The 21,375-nt window shown below is 42.1% G+C and overlaps 1 protein-coding gene across 1 annotated transcript in view; it reads left to right on the top strand.

Moving 5' to 3' along the window:
• The window catches only part of Neb (nebulin), a 200,314-nt gene that overhangs the window by 143,002 nt on the left and 35,937 nt on the right, over positions 1–21,375 (top strand). The window contains exons 113-132 of the mRNA XM_085834915.1: positions 457–561; positions 2,135–2,242; positions 2,806–2,910; positions 3,006–3,110; positions 4,052–4,150; positions 4,555–4,665; positions 5,261–5,365; positions 5,965–6,069; positions 6,509–6,613; positions 8,585–8,689; positions 8,813–8,917; positions 9,717–9,821; positions 10,982–11,086; positions 12,383–12,487; positions 14,749–14,853; positions 15,200–15,307; positions 18,524–18,628; positions 20,023–20,127; positions 20,493–20,597; positions 21,266–21,370. Coding sequence (XP_085691041.1) covers positions 457–561; positions 2,135–2,242; positions 2,806–2,910; positions 3,006–3,110; positions 4,052–4,150; positions 4,555–4,665; positions 5,261–5,365; positions 5,965–6,069; positions 6,509–6,613; positions 8,585–8,689; positions 8,813–8,917; positions 9,717–9,821; positions 10,982–11,086; positions 12,383–12,487; positions 14,749–14,853; positions 15,200–15,307; positions 18,524–18,628; positions 20,023–20,127; positions 20,493–20,597; positions 21,266–21,370 — 2,106 coding nt within the window. The remainder of the gene's footprint in view (positions 1–456; positions 562–2,134; positions 2,243–2,805; positions 2,911–3,005; positions 3,111–4,051; positions 4,151–4,554; positions 4,666–5,260; positions 5,366–5,964; positions 6,070–6,508; positions 6,614–8,584; positions 8,690–8,812; positions 8,918–9,716; positions 9,822–10,981; positions 11,087–12,382; positions 12,488–14,748; positions 14,854–15,199; positions 15,308–18,523; positions 18,629–20,022; positions 20,128–20,492; positions 20,598–21,265; positions 21,371–21,375) is intronic.

Genomic DNA, 21,375 nt, shown 5'->3' on the forward strand with positions numbered 1-21,375 from the left:
TATATTCTGTTCACAGTCAGGAAGCAGAGGGAGATGAGTCTTTGTACTTACCTGGCATCTTCTCTTCTATACAACCTAGGAGCCAAACACAGGGTATGGGGTTGCTCTCCATTAGGGTGTGCACTTCTGTAAACTCAGTCAGGAATATCCCTCCTGGATATGTTCGGGGGCTAACCTAATGTAATACCTCATGGGTATGCCTCTAGGCCTGTCTCCTAGGAGGCCGTATAAAGATCCTACAGAGGTGCTAGTACCAACCCCTAAAAGTCTTTTTCCCCAAAAGAGTAAGACAAGAGGAACCTGACTGAATCCATAATTCTTACAACTGAACTTCTTGAAATCAACTCAGAGAACATAAATAGATCAACTTTCTGACCAAAAATCTAATGTGATGTGTTTAACTCCATGTGCTTTGATGCTAAAAGACATTTTACTTGCTCTTTTTCATCCTGGCAGAATTTGTACAAGAAAGGCCTGCGCTTCCTGCCCACTGGGTACAGGCTCCCTGTTGATACCCCTCATTTCAATCACACCAAGGATACCCGCTACATGAGCAGCTATGTGAGTAACCTTCATTGTGTCAGGGTCTGAAATTTAAATGTGAAGAAGCTAATATTAGTTAATAATCTCTTCTCATGCTCAAGTTATACCCAGACAGCTCAACGTGATGGTGGAAAGGACAAAGGCAGATGTCATGTTTCCTGGGGATGTGATGGCATTGGCTGCTTATACAGCTTGGGTGTGCCTGACTAGGATAGTGAGTCAGAACAGGATATCACAGGCACCTTGGTTCAGCACTCAGTGCTATCAAGATGCCTCTGGTTCAGCTGGGCTTAGACTAGAAGTATCTATCACGGGCATTCTCCACATAGAAGTATCACGGGCATTCTCCACATAGAAGTATCACGGGCATTCTCCACATAGAAGTATCACGGGCATTCTCCACATAGTTTGCTGGAAATGCAACTTCACATACACACTGTGTGCTGAGGGCGTAAGCTTAGGAGACATCACCGTGTGCCCCTTTGAGAAGAGTTCTTGCCACGCTGCTGAGCCTGACACTTACCTTGCCTTTTACCTCTGTGCTCAGTTCATGGGCAGTCAAGGGGTGTCTAGGTAAGTTGCCATAGGTTGCCTCTGGCACTTCCTTTTCCTGGGTTTTGTCAGAATCAGCATAGGACCTGAGACAAGTACTCCAGGAGCAAGGCTTAGAGAAGTGTGGTAGTCGTCTACAGGCCATACCATGAGCCAGCCATTGTGTGGAGAGCGAGGCTAAGCTCTCTCTCTCTCTCGTTGATGCTCATCTTCAGAGTCCTGGGTATTGATCCTGCTGACCAGACAGTGCCAGCATGGCCCAATAATGCACTACTGCCAAAGTAGACATTAACAGATTTAAGAATCAAACCTGTTATTTTTAGAAATCACTCGATAAGTCATCATTCAATATTTAAAAAATATCACCTTGGTCCTTTTTATGTTTCCTAATTTTCAAGCCACTTTGAGATTAAAGTGATAGGGTTTTTTTTTTCTTGTGTTTTTGTATCATCTCCTATAAAAAGATTTCACCTGGTAAGGGGACTTTTTTAACCTTTCCAGACACGTCTTTATCATTCAGCTAATAACTTACAAGGCTTAAGACCATATTAAAATCATGACAGTGGGGCCAGTGAGACAGCTCAGAGGCCAAAAGCATATGTCACGTGAGCTGGCACCAGATCTGACTCTCAGAGCCCATGGAAAAAGGAAACATATTCCAGAAATTGGCCCTCTGACCTCCATATGCATGCCATACACATGTGCTCCACCCACAGGTACATGTCATACACACACACACACACACACACACACACTTGCACACGCACACTCTCACATACACACACTCACACACACACGTACACTCTCTCACACACACACACTCACACACACACACACTCTCACTCACACACACACACACTCACACACACACACACCAATAATATAGAAATAACATTTAATTTATGTCAATGACAAGTTCTTACAGCTAATGTTTAGAGACTAAGTTTCAAATCAAGGCACAGTCTCTTTTCTAAATGAGAGATAGAGTACGGTTGTTTGTGTATCCATTACTGATCTCCATCTGGCTTTGCTTTCTCAGTTCAAATACAAAGAAGCCTATGAACACATCAAGGCAAATGGGTACACACTTGGACCCAAGGATGTCCCGTTTGTCCATGTCCGGAGAGTCAACAATGTCACTAGTGAGGTACCGTGAACATTTGTTCTCTGGGGAAAACACTGAATTTCAAAATGATGGCTTTGTTTGGGAAACATTAAGAATTCTTATATTTCATCTGTAAGCTTGCAGATTGGACAACAAGATGAGGACCCTATTATGGTTCTGGTGTCCCTCTCAGTGTTTTTCTTTCTTTGTTTGTTTTGTTTTTGTTTCCTATTTGTTAAATCATCATAAAGACTTGGTTCCATAGACTATGCTGGGCGTTTTATTTTTGTAAAGAAATACTGCACTTTGGTATTTGTGTTAATCTTTCATTTGGTTGTATTTGTGTCTGGCTCACCACCCCGACTTTCATCAGCTCTATTGTATATCTGCCCTACTAAACTACCATCTCATGGAACATAGACTACTTTACCCTCAGAATTCTTCACCTAGATGACAGAAACATCTTCTCTCATTCTAATCTTAAATCATTTTGTAGTCCCGGAGTTTCCTCTCTTGGTCCTTTGTGTAAAGAACTTGTTTGTTACTCAGTAGATTCCCTCATGATCCTGCCCTAAACACTTAGCATGGTTTCTCCTTCACTGCAGAGACTATATCGAGAACTGTATCACAAACTAAAAGACAAGATACATACAACCCCAGACACACCTGAAATCCGCCAAGTCAAGAAGACACAAGAAGCTGTCAGTGAGGTAAGAGTATGGGAAGCAGACAGGCCATCTGTCCAGGGAGAAATGCTCACTATTTGCTCTCTAACGTGATTCTGTTCTTTTCCTCCCCACTTTAGTTGATCTACAAATCAGACTTCTTCAAGATGCAGGGCCACATGATCTCGCTGCCGTATACACCCCAAGTGTTGCACTGTCGCTACGTGGGAGACATCACGAGTGATGTAAGCATCTTGTAGGCTCTTTCTAAAGAAGTCCAACTGAGAAATAGCATTGCTTTCAGCATTTAAGATACTCGCTGTGGGCTTTAAAAAAGCCTTTTCCACTGCACATTTCATAACTAAATGTACAATGTGGAGGTGAAATTGTTGAGGGAATTCCCACAGTTTTCTGGCCACAGGAAAAGTCATGAGAAAACCAGTGGAGGGACAGGAATGGCCACCATGTCCTCTTGTTTAGTCACTGCCATTCTACGTCAACATAAGATCTTCACCAACTCCTACTGTTCTAGTGTCCTGTGTCCCTGGTCATATTAGGTTTCTTTCTCCTCCGGACCCTGTTGGCACTCCCTCTTAGCATCTTCCTACTGCCATTAAAAACAAACAAACAAACAAACAAAAGCTACTTGGATGTCTCCTTTTCCTGGTGGACCCACCCATTGGATCTGCAATCTTTTCCCTAGACAGGATAATACAATATCACTGTTCTCCCCTTGACTCAGGGTTAGAGATTTAACTTACAATTTGGTTGCAGGCAGAGTAAGAGAATAAGGTATACATGTTGAATCAAGCTGGAAAGTTCAGCTCCCCCACCCCCCTTATCTGTAGAGGAAACCTTCCATAGACCACCAATGGATGTATCAAGCCACGACTCTACTACATACTCTTGATAGAATTTAAATTGTGAATAAGGCACACAATAGTAAGCTTAAAACTCATAATACAGTAAAATAATCATAATGATATACTAAAATAAAAGATATTTAAAATGCACAAACTGCTTTTTTCTGGAATTTTCCATTTTCTAGTTTTTCATAACAGTTGACAATAGAAAACTGAAACCATAGAAAACAAAACTATACACCAGTAAAGAAGTGTGGCTGTCTGTGTTTTTTTGTCTTGTATTTACCCTGGCTCATAACCATCTGTCTGTGTTTGCCCCGCAGATTAAATACAAAGAGGATCTGCAGATCTTGAAGGGACTTGGCTGCTTCCTGTACGACACTCCTGACATGGTCCGATCCCGGCACCTAAGGAAGCTCTGGGTGAGGACATGCCTTCACAGTACACAGCTTCCCCCATAGAACTCTCATGCAGCCCATTGCTGGCTTCCCGTCAGGGAAAGAGCAGAAAGAATCTTAGGCCTACTTCTACTTTTAAGGTGAAATTTGCCATCAACCCACTTGAGTAGGTCATAATCTACTTCTGATGATCTGTGCCTGTTATAAAGGTAATGTGCTTAGCTAAGTGATGGTTGTTTTTGTTCTTGTTTGATGTTATTTTTGTCCCCCTGAAGAGGGAGAAAATGGGATGGAAATGATTGAGACCCTTAGCCTCCCAGGACACATTTAGAGCCTTTTCAGTTTGCATATGACAGCCATTTGATAGATATGACATACAGTCCCTTAAATGACTAATCAACTTGTGTTTCTGGCTTTCTTCTTCTAAGTCGAACTACCTGTACACGGATAATGCCCGGAAGATGAGAGACAAATACAAAGTGGTGCTTGACACCCCAGAATACAGAAAAGTGCAGGAACTGAAGACACATCTGAGTGAGGTAAGGATGCCACTACATAAGAGGCAGAGAGGCCAGATGGACTGAGCTCCTCAGGATTCTCAGCTCCTGTCTATGATGATAGTACTCACTGATGACAGGGAAAGGATGTCCCTTCTGTGCTTGACTGCAGAATGTTCCATTGTCTCTATGTAAATCAGTTGGCCTCACATTGGCTCTGTTTAATTGTTTTTCTCCTCATGTAAAAAGGCATTAATAGTTGCCCTTCTCTAACTAGGGTAAATAAGAGGTTTGACATGATTTTATAGCTTAAAAAGTCTTTGCCTTAAACAATTGTCTGCCTGCAAACTAACATTAATTCAAGTTTTTCTGTCTTGAGTGTGGAACCAAGGATATAGCAACAGGGTCATTGACTATTGGGTGGCTTGATAATGGCTGCTGTGTTGATGCAATGGCAGGGAGGGAGGGGAAGTTCAGGAGGCACATATTCATGAACTATCAGTTTAGAAGGAAGAAACTTAACCAGTTGTAGCAGTAGGTCACCTGCCTTACCCACAAGCAAGCAGTCAGGGCATCCCCAGCACACTAGCCATGCCAACAAAGAGGAAGTGACAGCGGTCTCTTGTTTTGCCTCTAGCTGGTGTACAGAGCCTCAGGCAAGAAGCAGAAGTCCATCTTCACTTCAGTTCCTGATACCCCTGACCTTCTAAGAGCCAAGCGAGGACAGAAGCTTCAGAGTCAGGTAGTGCCTATGATTAATGAAAACTGATTAGTCTTCTAGGAGGTGGTAATGTCTACTTGACCTTCCTGGGCTGGTAGCTGACAGAGTTGGTTGTCCTTGCTGCAGCCTATGTCCACTAATATCGCAGTTTTCTTTGGGGCTATCATAACTGTGCTTGCGTTTTCACAAACAAAGGGCACCTTGTCTTCTTTGCTAAGGGCTGTCTGAGTTTGTCATGAGCGCTAAGTAGTAAAAATGGTCCTTTGACCACTTCAAGAATGTGTCTGTTATCCACAGACAAAGGAAACTCTATGTCACATATGCAGGCAAAGTTGGGGGGGGGTAGGATGCTGAAGGATCTTTCAGGATCTGTTCAGTCTTCGTTGGCATTTTTTATCACATGGCTTTACACTGGATCAAGTCCAGCAGAAGGATTTTTAGACAGCTGTTTCGTGGATATGTGTTTTCAAATGTCATGCCCAGAGAAACAGATTCACAAACGCATATACCAACAACAAACTTAGGCAGCCAAACATGCATACACATAGATAAAGACTCAAAATGAAGAGGACAGACTGAAACTTCATCGCTAACTCCTCCCCTACTCTCTTATTACCCAGTATCTCTATGTTGAACTTGCTACTAAAGAGAGACCTCATCACCACGCTGGAAATCAGACCACAGCTTTGCAACACGCTAAAGACGTGAAGGACATGGTCAGCGAGGTAAGTTGAGGATCCCATACCAACACATCCATTAGCTAAGAAATACTTCCAAGCCTTTTCCTGCTGTCTCAGTGAAACTTTTACCACTACAGCGTGTACTCATCATCACCCACACACAGAAGCTGTGCTCTAAGAATGAGAGGCATTGTACCTTTCCCTTAGACTTGTGACTTGGGTGTAAATTGGAAAGGGTTAAAACACAAACTTGGGCTGGTACCATGTGGTATCTACATATAAACCACTTGCAGGATAAGCCTGATAACCTGGAGTTCAGTCCACAGAACCCACATAAAATTGGAAGGAGACCCAACCCACATAGTTATCCTCAGTCTCCATGCATATGCCACATGTATGTATATACACACACACACAAACATGCCACAATAATTATAATGAAATTTAAGCTTGTTTGTCTTTCTCTTTTCTTTCTACCCCTTAGAAAAAGTACAAGATTCAATATGAAAAGATGAAGGACAAGTATACACCAGTTGCAGACACACCAATCCTCATCAGAGCCAAGAGAGCTTACTGGAACGCCAGTGATGTGAGTGTCCCTTCCTTCCTTCTCCTGCTATGATAGAGAGCACTGTTCTGTTACATCTATAGCTCAAAGTCATTGCCCACAGAATGGATCAAGAAAGAACATACAAACACAGCATCACTCCAGCTAAGTAGCTAAGAATTGTGTTGAGATGCTGCAAGCTATTCATGCTCTCCTGGGCAACAGCATGACCCCTCCTTGTAGGTCTTGGGCGGCATCCCGGAGATACTTGATAGCTAATTTATTTAGACATAAAATCGTGGTCTTGGGTGAAAAAAAAAACCACATAGATTCAATTAAGTTGCATGCTCTTCAATATATATGTTCTATATAATTTGTCTAATTTTTCTCACGTGCGAAATAGGATGAGAAACATGGTAATGAACTAAGACTACATGTACCAAAAAATGTGAATAATGTGTCTACTACACTACAGAGCTTGTTAGTTAGTGCTTGGGAAATGCTCTCTTTCTAATTTCCTCCTGTACAGTGTGTGAGTGCCAGGACTCAGGAACACAGTAGCTAGAATCAGAGGGAAGAGTTCTTTGTCCACATCACCTGATCAGGGAAAAGTCTGCCTTCTGCTGCCAATGAGTTTATCTGTTTCTGAAGATAGGGATTATTAGTCCGCTTGAGGGAGGGCCTCCTGGCTTTGTGCCTCAAAACTCAACTGCAGATTTGCTATACCTATTGCCACAGCTCTTAGTGGATTGGACAACTGGGCTTACACCTAGCTGAAAGCCCCAGCCAGCACTACGTATACACAGTATAGCTCTAGATTTCATGGCCACATGAGGTAATTACTAGGAAAAAGACAATTCTAGTTAATACTTAAAATGCAAGGTGAGAAAACTATAGATTTACTTCAAAAATCTATCCTTCAGTACATTCCAGTCCTTGTGTGACATCCCCTGTCTTTATCATTCAAGGTTACAGCTGAATTTTTCCCGTTTTGTTTTGTTGACTAAGCTTTGACTTTGTAGCTGAGGTGGCCTCTCATTCACTATGTAGCCCAGGTTGGCCTCAAACTCACAACAGTCCCTCTCAAATCCTGAGAGTACACTGTTGGAGCAACTGTGACCAATAACTTGTCAATATTAACTTGTATCAAATTTAATTTTCTTTGCAGTGAAGTGGCCATACCTTGAAGTTGATCCCAGGGTCCAACTGTGTGCTAGAGCTTCCCCCCATGGCAATTTTTTATATCTTTAATCTTTAACAGTCCTCAGCACCAGTCCCAAGAAACCTTAATCTTTAAAATCACCCCAGCACAACAAGGATGTTAGATTTACTGTAGCAACCATGGCTGACCCCACAAGTAATTTTCTAACATCACCCACATAAAGAACAAAGTACTTCAGAAAAGGCATCTTTCACTATCTGCTTGCTCAGGACTAAAAGCAGGCTGCCTAGAGAAGCATCTGTCCTATGCAGATGAGAGAATAGAGTCATCATGTCACAAAGATGAAAGTCATAATAAAGTGAAATTTCAAGACTGCTTGGCGGAAAATATTTTAACGGCAGAGGGTGGGAGCCAAGACATTAGTTTGTCTTAGACAAAGCAAGGCTGTGTATTCTTCGCTGTTTGTTTCCACCCCATCCCTGAAATAAACATTTACATATACTTCTTTTTTAAAGTTAAGTAGACTCCGATTTAAAGAAAAACAGCAAAGACATACAGAGAATTCTAACATGGTTTCACCCGTCACTAACATTCAGATATTTGCACAACCATGAAGCATGGCTCCATCCATTACTACTTCTTCAGTCCGTGTTTTTTTTTTTTTTTTAAATTATGAAGCTTTCTTTAGTGTCTTTTTCTCTTCCAACATCGGGAATGGATTTTCAAGCATTTCTCTAATTTCATTCATGGGGAAAATCTGAGAGAGAAAGTCAGGAGAGTTAAAACTGAACTGACCTGAGTTATTTAAACTCGGTAATCTTCATAAGCAGTGTTGTATTCTCTCTTAACAGCTTCGCTACAAAGAAACATTTCAAAAGACTAAAGGGAAATATCACACAGTGAAGGACGCCCTGGACATTGTATATCATCGCAAAGTCACAGACGACATCAGTAAAGTATGTCCCTGGGTGTGACTGCTTGAAATGGGTTCTGTAACCCCCCCCCCAAAAAAAAGTCACTTTTCTAAAACTACAGGGAGATTCACTTTACATTAACTTAGAGTTGACTTTTTACAACAGGTGAAATACAAGGAAAACTACATGAGCCAGCTGGGAATCTGGAGTTCCATCCCTGATCGCCCTGAACATTTCCATCACCGGGCAGTCACCGATGCTGTCAGCGATGTGAGTATCACCGTCAGTTTTCACACAGAAATCCATGCTTCCCTGTGAGCTGTGATATCAGCCACTGCATTAAAAACTGCTGCAACACTTGCCTAGTTTTTTGCAGGGCTAGGGAGTAGGTTTCATATGCCATGGGACATGAGAAACAGTGAATGTGCTGGGTTCAAAGGATGCCTTGTGGGAGTTGGTTCTCCCACTACCCATTAGGGTTCTTTGTGGCATGTACCTGCTGAGCCATCTAGCTGGCCCCGCTTCCATAGATTTTTAGATCTTGGGTATGGTTATTTCAAGTCATAAAATTTAATTACTAAGTGACTAAGCCTGTGCTTAGGAGAGAGAAAATTATATTCAAATTTGTCACCCTATGTTTTTGATGACTCAGAGCAATATAGTTTATGCCTATCTTGGGTCCCCCTATGGTTTCATCAATGTCTCAAAGCAACATAGTCCATGCCCATCTTGCTTCCTTTGAAGAGAATATGACAGAAAGCAAGGCCCATGTAGAAAGAGGTTTCACCTGTCTATGTGACAGATTAGCGGCCAAGCCACTGATATTCTCTATAGAAAAGTATACCAGTTAAAGTTGATTTTATTTAATAATAAAAATGAAAATTTCTAAAACAAATCATAAGAAACCAGTAATTCTAGAAATTTATTTAAACAAAACAGACTCTTTTAAATCTTCATTACTTGACAAACTTTGGGACTCACAGTCTCCAATTTGTTCACTTGGATGGCTCCTAACCTATACCTATTAGAGATGAATTACTAAAATGCCTTGCTATTCCCCTTCTCTTAGGTAAAATATAAAGAAGATTTGACCTGGCTTAAAGGCATTGGTTGCTATGCCTATGATACCCCTGACTTGACGCTAGCTGAACAGAACAAGACTCTCTACAGCAAGGTATACTTGTTATCTTCTCCAGGAGAGAGGCTTCATCATTAAATATAAAGCCAAGCTCGCAGAGATGAGCGCTGCGGAAAGCCTTTTATAGCTCCGTCTCTGTCCTCACTTCTAGACCCTGCAACTAAACCCATGCTGAACTTTTCGCTTTTTAGAGAGTTTCAAGTTTGGTTTGGTTGGGGTTTTGGCTGGGTCTTACTATGTAGCCTGGGTTAGCCTAGAACTCATTATGTGTACAGAGTAGTTGGCCTTGAACTCACAAAGCTCTGGTTCTCTTTTTCTCCTGAAGAGCTAGGATTAAAGGCATGTATAGTCATGCCTGGCTAGAAATTTCCTTAGTGCTGACCTCATTAACAGGAGTTTATTTGTATTTGATGAAAAATTATCTAGTATGACTATTCATGATGATTCCAGAATTCCCTCTCATGAATGTATAGGGATGATTCGCCTGACTAAAGCATTAGTACAGCAACAAATATCAAGTATGGTTATTTTAATCTAAAAGCAATGTGGTATATGAGGTGAATTATGGTTTTGGGACCTCATTTTTCTATTTAAAAAAACAAAGCAGTTGAATTTGCCTTTAATCTAAAATTAAAAAAAAAAATCCAACTTTTGATGAGTGCCAGACAGAAGATATTTTGCAGTAGACTTGGTGGCTTTATTATAGCATCCATTTTATTTGTTAGAATCATTTAAAGTTATATTTTAAAAAACATTCTTAATTTGTAGAACTGTTTAAAAACAGGTTTCGGGGTAACTAGGTCATTATCCACCCTCCTCTGTAAAACTTTAATTATTTGATTAGTTGTGAGAAAACTACAGTTTAATATACTAAAACCTGCTTTCCTGTGGCCCTTCAAAACACTTTAAAGTAGAATCACCGCACTGTGCCAAAACAGAGAAGAAAAAACTTTGGGTCTTCCATCAGCATGGAATTTGTATTTAGTGACCATCTAGTAGGTGGTTTATACTATGTATTTGGTACAATTTTCAAGATGTCAGCCCTTCTGATTTGCACTGCCCCAGGAGATAAAGAAAAAAAAAACTCAATGAAGACTTGTTAGTTCTATGGATGCATTATTACAATTGTAAAATAAAGAGTGTTGCTCAACCTTAAGATTAGATATGCAATCAAATAATTATATTCTTTCCCCCAGTATAAGTATAAAGAAGTATTTGAAAGAACAAAGTCAAACTTCAAGTATGTTGCTGACTGTCCAATTAACAGGCATTTCAAGTATGCAACTCAGTTGATGAATGAGGTACGTACAACTAATTTGATTAAGCCTATTCAGTTCTCTTAATAAATCTGCAAGGCTATTTCATTAAAACCTACTATATAGCATGAACAGGAAATCTGTCCTAAGTGCCCATTCCATATAAGAACTTGGAAAGACTATACAGTGTCATTAACTGGTAGGCTCTGCCAAAATCTTGAGTAGGCCCACATTCATCTTCACCTCTGTAACAGTTTTATGGTGCCAGAGAGAGGAGGAAGGATTCTGTGGACTATCAGCTAAATCCCTTTAACCCGTTGTAGACCTGGGAGACCTAGATGGTCAAGGCTGATTCAGTAGTCCTACAAAGGCACCAAAATGGAAGTGGTCAGAACCCTGACTCACTCAATGGGAATAGTTGTGTGACTCATGCATTCAAATATATGACTATTACTCCCATGGAATTAGATGCATAGTAGTATCTATTTATAGCTCCCCTTATATTCTACCCCTTCTTTCTTATACCTGTTTTTACAGTGATGTAATTTGAATATAATTTGAGCAAGTTGATAATCAAGTCCTGATTGGGGAGTTTTTATAATGTTTAGATGTTTTCATAACTAAACTTATTCTTTTCTGCTTTCAGATATCCGTGGACTTGCATAAGTCCAAACACGTTAGATAATTAGTAAAGGCGAGCTAGCAATGAGACTGTAGCTAGCCGTGCATTTCCATGTATGGCCTTTGCCGGTTTCAATTCATTTCTGTCTAATTATTTCATTTCAACACATTTCCAGGCAGGAAAACTCTAAGAACAATACCATCAGCAGCTTCCTAGGGCCAACAATCTTGATATATTTTATTTTTCCTATTTCATGAATAATTTCCAAGTGTCTTTTAAATCATCAAGGAAATTAGTACAACTTTCCTTGAGTAAATGTAGTTATACTTTTGGATATTATAGTTAGTTACACTTTTGTATAGCATTAATTATACTCTTAGATTCTTGGTGCCTTGTTATTAAACTTGTAGATTATTGGCATCTCATTTTAAATACAGTGTAAGATTCCATACAGCCTGACATTACTAACATGTCTTATGCAAAGATGGAAACATGTGGGCCTAAGGTCCATTGGTCTGCTCCAGAGGTTGCTCTCTCCCAGGCTCCAGCCTCTCTCTGGAAAATCTGCCTTAACTTGTAATTCCAACTCTCTGTATGATCATCTAAGCGTTGTCCTGGGGACTGATAGGTTTCAAACGCTCCGGAGTGTTTAGATTGAGACATAACCATGTACCCACGAAGTCACATTCTTGCTGTAATTTAATATGATGTTTGAGCAGAAAAAATACAGAGCTGATTATGAGCAGCGGAAAGATAAATACCACCTGGTAGTCGATGAACCTAGACATCTGCTGGCTAAGACCGCAGGCGACCAGATCAGCCAGGTACTGTGATGAGGCCAGTGGCTTGGCCCAGACAGGACTGTGCTGCGATTTCTCCCAAGGTGTCGTCCCGTCTGCTGCAAGGATGTCATAGGTTCTGCCTATGATATTGGGATGTTCTGTTTCCAAGTATCTGTCTAGCCACCCAAAGAGCCTATGAGCTATTTGAGTGTGCCAGTCAATTCTCTGTGTCCTCACTTGTGCTGTGGTGAAGATGAAAACAGAAGCCTGGGCTCTCTCTGTTTTATTCTTCTGTAGAACTGGTTTGTTAACAGCAACTGTAAACTGCAAATTGAGTTGTTAAAAAAACAAAATTTTAAAGTTATGGGAGAAAAAAGACAGAAGAAATCCCTACTCTTATTTTTCTGTTCTGTTGATATCATCTTCGTAAGGCAGTCTGGGTGGTAACATACATATTGATACCTCTGTCCTACCGGTTTGCAAGGATTGGGGGTGGTCAAAGCATAAATATTTCAGCCACTCTCCTTGATCCCACATGGGGACTTCACCACACAGCCCTGTGAGTACACAGAGTATGTTAAGCCTACATCTCTTCACTAAGCAGTGACTGGGATATAGAGCCATGTTCTTTCTGTCTTCATGAGTCTCTTTTGTGCTTCACTGCTCTTTGCATGGACAGAGAAAATATAAATCTAGTGCCAAGATGCTTCTGAAACAAGGCTGTAATGAAATCCTGCGTCCAGATATGTTGACTGCTCTCTACAATACACACATGTGGAGCCAGGTAATGTTCAAGGGGTGTGAAGAAGCAGGCTTAGACCGTCTGTGCATTTCCTTTTATGCTCTCATTGGTCTCCTCTCCTGACTTCTGCCCCTGCTGCTTTCTCATGATACAGCATATGAATATTCACTCCTTAGAAGTAAAATCTAACTGTGACCTGGGGTACCGGACAGCCACTGTCTGTACATCTAATGCTCAGAAATCTGCAAAGATCAGCAGAGTCTCCATGCATTTTTCTTTCAACCTGATATAACATTTACTCGTGTTTTTTAGTGTTTGCTTTGAGAGGCAGATTCCTTAGAAATTAAGGCTCTTTAGGAGATTCGTGGCTTTTAAAGGTCTGAATATTTAATGTTTTCTTCTAATTGCCCCATTGCTCAGTTCTCACTGCAACTGTTTCAGAGAGCTGGGGCTAGCCACGTAGCCTCCAGACATTGGCCATATTCATATTGGTAATATTATCACCCCACAAGGTCCATTGAGCACACACTGACACCTTTCCATCAGAGACTGGAAGAGAATATGGTAACTTCATTACCTGCAAGAGCATTAATGAAATGCCAGAAAGGCTTTAGCCAGTCTTTTGTATTAGCAGAAAGCTTTGTGATTTTTAGTTTGTTGTCAAATCAATATATATATAAAGGCATACCTTCTTACATAAACATCTTTTGCCTTGATAGGATCATCAAAACACTGTGCATGAAAATTTGTTGGTCTCTGTATCTGTCCTGCTTAAAACAGCTTATGTGCATGAAAAAAAAAAGAAACAAAACCACAAAAAAATGAGACTTGGGAATTACAAAAAAGATATAGTTTGGATCTGGGGAAGAGGGAAGGTGGGAGGAGGGGAGGGAGGGGAGGGAAGGAGGGAGGGAAGGGGAGGGTACAGTTGGGATGTATTGTATGAAAGAAGAATAAATGATAGGTAGATAGATTATAGATAGATAGATAGATAGATAGATAGATAGATAGATAGATAGATAGATGGATGGATGGATGGATGGATGGATGGATGGATGGATGGATGTGTGGGTGGGTGAGGATGTGAGTGGGTAGATGAATGGATGAATAGATAGGTATATTAATAGATAGATGATAGATAGACAGACAGACAGAGAGATGATAGACAAAAAATCTAAAATACTTTAAAAGTCATATATATTCATTTTATTGGACATCTATTTTACTTGGGCATGGAAAAATTACCAATGTAATATGAAATGTTAGAGTAACATTGTCAGTCCAGAGAAGAATCTAGTCTTCCTCTGATATTTACTGCATACGTGCCCTTGGCTCAGGCTCCTAACCTCTGAGAGCCCCTTTGCTTCCATGTATATGAAATATATTGAAAAATATCTGTCCATGCTACTATACTACTGCAATGAAATATAAACTGTGTTAAACATCTCCAGTTAGGATTTAAGGCAGAAGCCACCATGATGCCAACACACTCTGGTGTTGCATGAGATTTCTTTAGGGCCTCTGTTCTTGAGCTTAACTTGTCCTTTCTTCCACGATTTAGATCAAATACAGGAAAAAGTATGAGAAGTCAAAGGACAAATTCACCTCGGTTGTGGACACCCCAGAGCACCTGCGCACCACAAAAGTCAACAAGCAAATCAGTGATGTAGGTACAGAGCAAAGGCTTGCATCTCCAGAGCATCCCTGGGCTCAGAGCATCTGCCCGGGCGGGGCCCACTGTAGACTGTCAGGTGTCTGAGAAATGGCTGTCAGGGGGCGGGAGGCAAGGGGGATGCATACCCCCTGCACACAGGGCTCTTCTTTCATACTGAAGACTTGTCATTCAAATCAGCAAGCAAGCTAGGAAGAAGCAGGGGCCTCAGCAGACGGCTTGTAAATACCTATTGGGTTTATAGAATTGCCTTTCCTTCCTACTTACTTGCCATGTGTATTTTAAATTGCAAATGGAGAGACATGATGTTACACCTTCCTGCTTTTTTGATCTGCTTCAGATACTTTATAAACTGGAATACAACAAAGCCAGACCAAGAGGCTACACCACCATCCATGACACACCCATGCTGCTGCATGTCCGCAAAGTGAAGGATGAAGTCAGCGATGTGAGTAACCTTCCTTAGCCCCTCCGTCTTAGCCTTTCATTGTGATGTAGTAAACTCCAGGTGGTGACCTGGGGAAAGACCACATAGCAACTTAATGCCCTAAAATGACAATCCCCCATCTTCCTTATGATTCTGTGAGTTGACTAGACACAGCAAAAAAGGTCTGTTCCAAACGTTATTCGCAGACAACAGGGACATAGCTAGGCCAAGATTCAAGGTGGTTCTTACAAGACCCAGTCCCAATGTATCAGAGTCACACTGATGTGGATGAAAAGGGCAGGCAGATCCAGAGACACAAAGTGCAATTGAAGAGAACTTAGTGGCAAAGCTTAGTCCAGGGCAGCAAGGCAAAGCAGACCCCTGTGGTTTGTACCAGAAGGAGAAATGTATGTATTGGTCACGTCAAAGGCAACTCTACCAGACCCAGGAATGTACCTGTTCATCTTGAGATAATGTCAATTGGGCATGATGGTACATGTCTTTAATCTCAGAACTACAGAGGCAGAGGCAGGCAGATCTCTGAGTTCTATACCAGCCAGAACTGTACAGTGAGAGCCCATCTCAAAACCAAAAGCAGACAAAACCAATAGTAAATAGTAATGTCAAGAGGCCCTTCCCTGGCACCAGCCTTTGGTTGTAAACATCTATATGTTACTACAGTGATTTTGTCCTAGTGTTTTGCTAGGAATCTTTGTAAGAAAAACTGAGTTGGGTGACCAGGGTGACCCTGGAACAGACGTGGCAGTTTCAATCAAGATGAGCACAGCTCTGTGAAGCTGAATCCACAGAGAGCCATACTCACACAACTGACAGCTGATGGCCGATTGGCTTCTGTATAAATGAGGCCCCTCTGTGCATCTTTTCAGTATAGCTTGGCAACTAGCAATGTAATGTCTGAGATCTAGGAGGCAGAGAGCCAATGTTTCAAAGTCAGTCAAGAGTTATTCCTGGAACTCAGACATCATTTCTTCCCTACCTTTTACACACATTCCAAGAGATGTGTTCACTTGCCATCCCCGAGATACATCCCCTTATAAAAAGAAAGTTTTATATTGACTCCTTGTTGGGTACTTCCACTCTGTGATTGATTGGCCCTGTTGCTTGAGCCTGGGTTAGACTGCGACTTGTAGCAGAAGTACACAGCAAAGCAACAGGGCCAATATGATATAAGAAAGGAAGAGAAAGGAGCTGGGTCTCACTATCCCCTCAGAGGACAGGCCACACTGCTGGGAGGTAGCAGACCTGTAGGAGGTTGAAGCCACCTTTTACTACCTGCCAGCAAGCAGCACCTGAGGCTGGAGACCAAGACGTTAGTCAGCTTTAGGGACATTACAGGTTCAAACTATGGCAAATGATAAAGAAATGGTCACCAGTTCTGGAGGAGCAAACAGCAAAGCCACATTTTGGGGTAGCATGTGGAAGAGATCCCACTGAGGCAGTGTGACCCAACCAAGACCACTCCACCAACCTTACCTTCCCAGAGAAAATGAACTAGCTGTTATGTTCTTACACTCTGAATTTCAGGAGAATTCCTATTCATAAATTTTCAAATCTTGACTTTATGTTGGTACATGGGTATAATCCTAGCATTTGGGAGGCTAGCTGAGAGGATTGCTGGTTTAATAAAGCCAGGCAGGGCTGTGTAGAAAAAAATAAACAGAACAAAACCAGATATTTGCTTGGATTTTTGTAACTGAAAAACCACCATCAATTCATTAGAAAAAAAAAAGATTCAGAATGTTTTATTTTTATAATGTTTAATTTTCTGTAGCTCAGACTGTCCTAGAGATTACTTTCTAGCCAAGCCTGGCCTTGAACTCACAGTGATTCCCCTGCCTCAGTCTTCCAAGTGGCATGAATCAATATAACTCACACAAATTCAGTGTTTTAAATAATTCTATGGTATTTGAGCTTCTTGGCCCATGCAAACACACGTGCACGTGAGTATACACACACACACACACACACACACACACAGGAAACTGTTATGCCTGCCACCTATCCCAAAACCTTGACTATAGCTATGCACAGGGGTACACTGGTAGATGAATAAATATGCCATACTGTTGACTATGAGTCACCATGAAAAACCCTTGGATATTTAGTGTAGTGGTTGAGAAGGTGGACATGTATAAAAGAGCATCTTTGCAATATGAAATCTGTTAAAAATAAGTTTAGGTGCTGCACACAAACAAAGATAAACACAAGTATCCAGCAGGTCAAGCGCACAGCAGCCTGCTCCCTGTGGTAAACTGAGGCATTTTTTATATCCACTTCCTCAAATGCTTGTTAGAATATGCTGGGGTAGGTACTGATGAGAAGTACTAATTCTAGAACTTTCTTGTGAAGTTCTAGAACTTAATTAATGTAGTAGTCTGTAAACAATCCCAGCATACAGTACTTCTTGTGGTAAATATAGTAGACCCTGATACAGTTCCTTCCCTTTGAGCATACTCTACCTTAATCACATTCCCCCACACCAAGTGAAAATGACAATATTGTACCCTTGGGCCATAGGATTTAGGAAAAGCAAACATAGATGAAGTTAGAGGTCCTAGACTCAAGATAGCAGAACTACTTGTTGGCACTCCCACGTTCAATCCAGTTACCAAAACTCATGAGGTACAGCTCTAGTCCAACAGCTGTGATGACCGTGTCTTTTGGTATGTTTGCCCCTTGAGATTCTATGTGCTGCTTCTGGGAATGAGATAGTAACTGATGTAAAACCTTTGCCTTGAAGAGGTTCAGCTTAATAGAAAAAATAGACAGGTAAATAGCTATGCTGTGACTGGAGAGCTGGAAGAACCATGGGCTCACAGGAGGAACCATGGGTGCACAGGAGGAACCATGGGCACACAGGAGGAGGGCAGGCCTGAATGCGTCCTGGAGGGTGGTTTTCAGGATGTCTGCACCAAGGCCCTTCTGATGTGGGAAGGAGAAGTGTACATGGAGAGCTGCCAGCTGACTCTTCCAGCCCACACTAGCAGGAGTAAAGCCTGTAGCCACACTGCTAACCACACTCACTGTGTTTTGACAAATGTAAGAAGGCTCAGTTCCACATAGCTGCATCTTCCCCTCACAGCAGATTGTTACCAGATATGCTCTCGTGGGCAACATAGTGTAGTGCCATCAAAGTGTTAGTTTCTTCATCTTTAAAAGGTTTAACTAACTCCCTAGGGGGTAAAAAACTAACCATGCCATCATTGTCTCCTATAGCTGAAATATAAGGAAGTTTACCAAAGAAATAAATCTAACTGCACCATCAAGCCAGATGCTGTTCATATCAAAGCAGCGAAAGATGCCTACAAAGTCAACACAAATGTAAGTTATAGAGCTTTCCTTGTCTCAGGCCAGCCTTAGTCTCCCTTTGCTGCTGTAATAGAATACCTATGACTGGGTAGTTTACAGACATTGACTTACATTCAGAGAGATAGGGAGGTCAAGAGTATATGAGTATCTGGCATGGCGTCTCTTAGTGCATTCTCCCATGGCAGAGAGCAGATAGGGAAAGTCTAAAAGTGAATGATTGTTCTCCTGCAGCATGAGCCACAGTCCCCCTGGAGGTTCTGTCTTTGTGCCCACATGGCCTACTGAAGGTCTCAACTCCTCCTTTCATACCAGTGGCAGTCAAACCTCAGCATGAGTTTTGGAGATGGCTGTGGTTTGCCGTTTCACCGTAGCAACCGTGGTGGAGATTTAGCCACTTCAGCAAGCATGTGGCCTTTCAAATCTCATCATGAGATGAAGCCTCTGCCTGTCCAGATGAAAAGCTCAGCTTCAGGGGAACAAGTAGCTAGCGAATGGTATTAAAAACTAGATGTTCCTTCTGTTCTTCACGAAGGGGCATGAAGAGACGAGGGTGATCTTGCTAGGTCACACGCTACATCTCCTTAGTGTTTGAGGACAGCTGAGTCCAGACGTTAATTCTGAACTGAAGGCAGTGCTTTGGAAAGCACTTCAGCATCTTTCAGTCTTTGCTCCATGCTCCCCTCTTGCCCTAAGCTCTAGTGTCTGCTTCTGAAGGAGAAGCCAGAGCCGCTAGCTGCTGTCAGGTACACTGTTTGGATGTTCGACTTACTCAGATAATCCCTATGTTGATGCCTTTCTTTAGCTGGAACACCCTAAAATCTCACCCACAGAACCAACTCTGTGAACTTAGATGGGCACCAACTTTTTAAAACACATAAAATAGTGTTATGAAACATTAGAAATCCAACTGATTCTCATTCATTCCAGAAACATCCATTTCTAGGGGCCAGTAGATTAAGGTGTCATAGAAGCTAGCAGGAGTCTTAAGGATGCACTAGTAGGTAATAAATAGGTAAACAGATGTGGGAAGGAAATGTAGGAAAACAGACATTGTGGAGTCTGGGGGATAGTTGTGTATAGTGTCTGTCATATTCTGGCCACCTTTACGAAAATACCTATAATTTACTTACAAGTTAACAAGTAGACTCTGAAGGTGACGAGGGTGGAGTTAAGGTAGGTTGTAGAATCATCTCATCTGGAAGTCTTCCAAAGCTTCAGTATCTATTTGGGAGCAAAGAGTATCCACTGATAGCCTGAGTGACTGACAGGCTGAATAGCGCAGACAGTTTTATTGAGGGTTCCATGAGCTACGATTTGTGGGACGTTAAACTGCAAGAGTCCCGCTGGGCACTGCATATATGTGTCACCTCAACCTGAGCATTGTCTTTCTGTCACTTTCAAAACAGCTGGACTACAAGAAGCAGTACGAAGCCAATAAAGCATACTGGAAGTGGACGCCCGACCGCCCAGACTTCATCCAGGCGGCCAAGTCGTCTCTGCAGCAGAGTGACGTAAGAGAGGAGACAGACACGTGGCCCGTTCCAGTACTCACTGTCAGGGCGCTTGCCCCAGCTGACTTGGGCTCCAGAACAGAAGGAAGTTTGAGGGGAAATGCAAATTCATGAAACAAACCTGGCTGTTGAGCCTGTCCTCTGACAACTGGTCCCAGGCGTGAGGGCTCAGAGACCTGAAGCTAGAGAGGGCAGGAGAGTCTAGTCCTAGTCTTGGTTCCTGGACTAGAAAGGACGAATCTAGCATGTGGTAACAGTGAAAGGCCAGGAAGCCCCTCCCCTGACTCTGAGAATGGGTATTCCCTCTGAAGACTCTTCTCCAGTTTAATCAAATGACCTGCTGCCTCTGCTTTCTCCTATCGCAGTTTGAATATAAGCTGGACCGAGAGTTTCTCAAGGGCTGCAAGCTTTCTGTCACTGACGATAAAGACATGGTGCTGGCCCTCAGGAATTCCTTAATAGAGAGCGATGTAAGTATTCAGCCTTCTACAGTGTCTACCCTGACTCAAGGCCATCCTTGGCTTCTATAGTGTCTACCCTGACTCAAGGCCATCCTTGGCTTCTACAGTGATGTCTACTCTGACTCAGTAGTCTCCAGAAACATCTAGGACAGGACAGAAGTCCTCTCTGTAGGAGCTCAGCTGTGGTCCTAGCACACGGTGCTGCCATCAGCGGCATCTGTGATGAGCTGGGTACCATCTGTGAAAATGCTGTTGAGCCTGGCATGATTCTTGGCTTATACTGAAGCTGGCCGTTCCCATAGCACAGGGAATCTGAAAGACCGGCTAGATTCTGTCCCGAATCTTAAAGTTTCTTTTCTGTGGGATCCTAGTCTTCCTACTGTGTACCTGACACCTCTGTAAAGGAAGAAAGATTGTGTGTTTCCAGGCCCAATGGGTGACATACTCGAGAATGCTTTGAACTAAAGGCAAAGATTTACCGTGAGGTTTTCATCTTTATTAAAACCCCAAGTTGTCAGGAAAAACCCATTCTGAATGAGCATTAAATCCTTTGGTGCGTTCCTTGTTTATCAGTGGTATGCTCTCAGCTGTTGCTGAGGGGTTTGGGAGCTGAAGGAAAATGTGCAAGATCCTTAAAAGAAGGTAAAGAAATGTCTCGTCCCTTTCAACCCCCACAGCTGAAATACAAAGAGAAACACGTAAAGGAAAGAGGAAGCTGCCATGCTGTGCCTGACACCCCACAGATCCTCTTGGCGAAGACTGTCAGCAATCTGGTGTCTGAGGTAAC

Source organism: Mus caroli, unplaced genomic scaffold, assembly GCF_978045245.1.
Source record: "Mus caroli unplaced genomic scaffold, Mus_caroli_1 scaffold_2, whole genome shotgun sequence".
Lineage (NCBI taxonomy): Eukaryota > Metazoa > Chordata > Mammalia > Rodentia > Muridae > Mus > Mus caroli.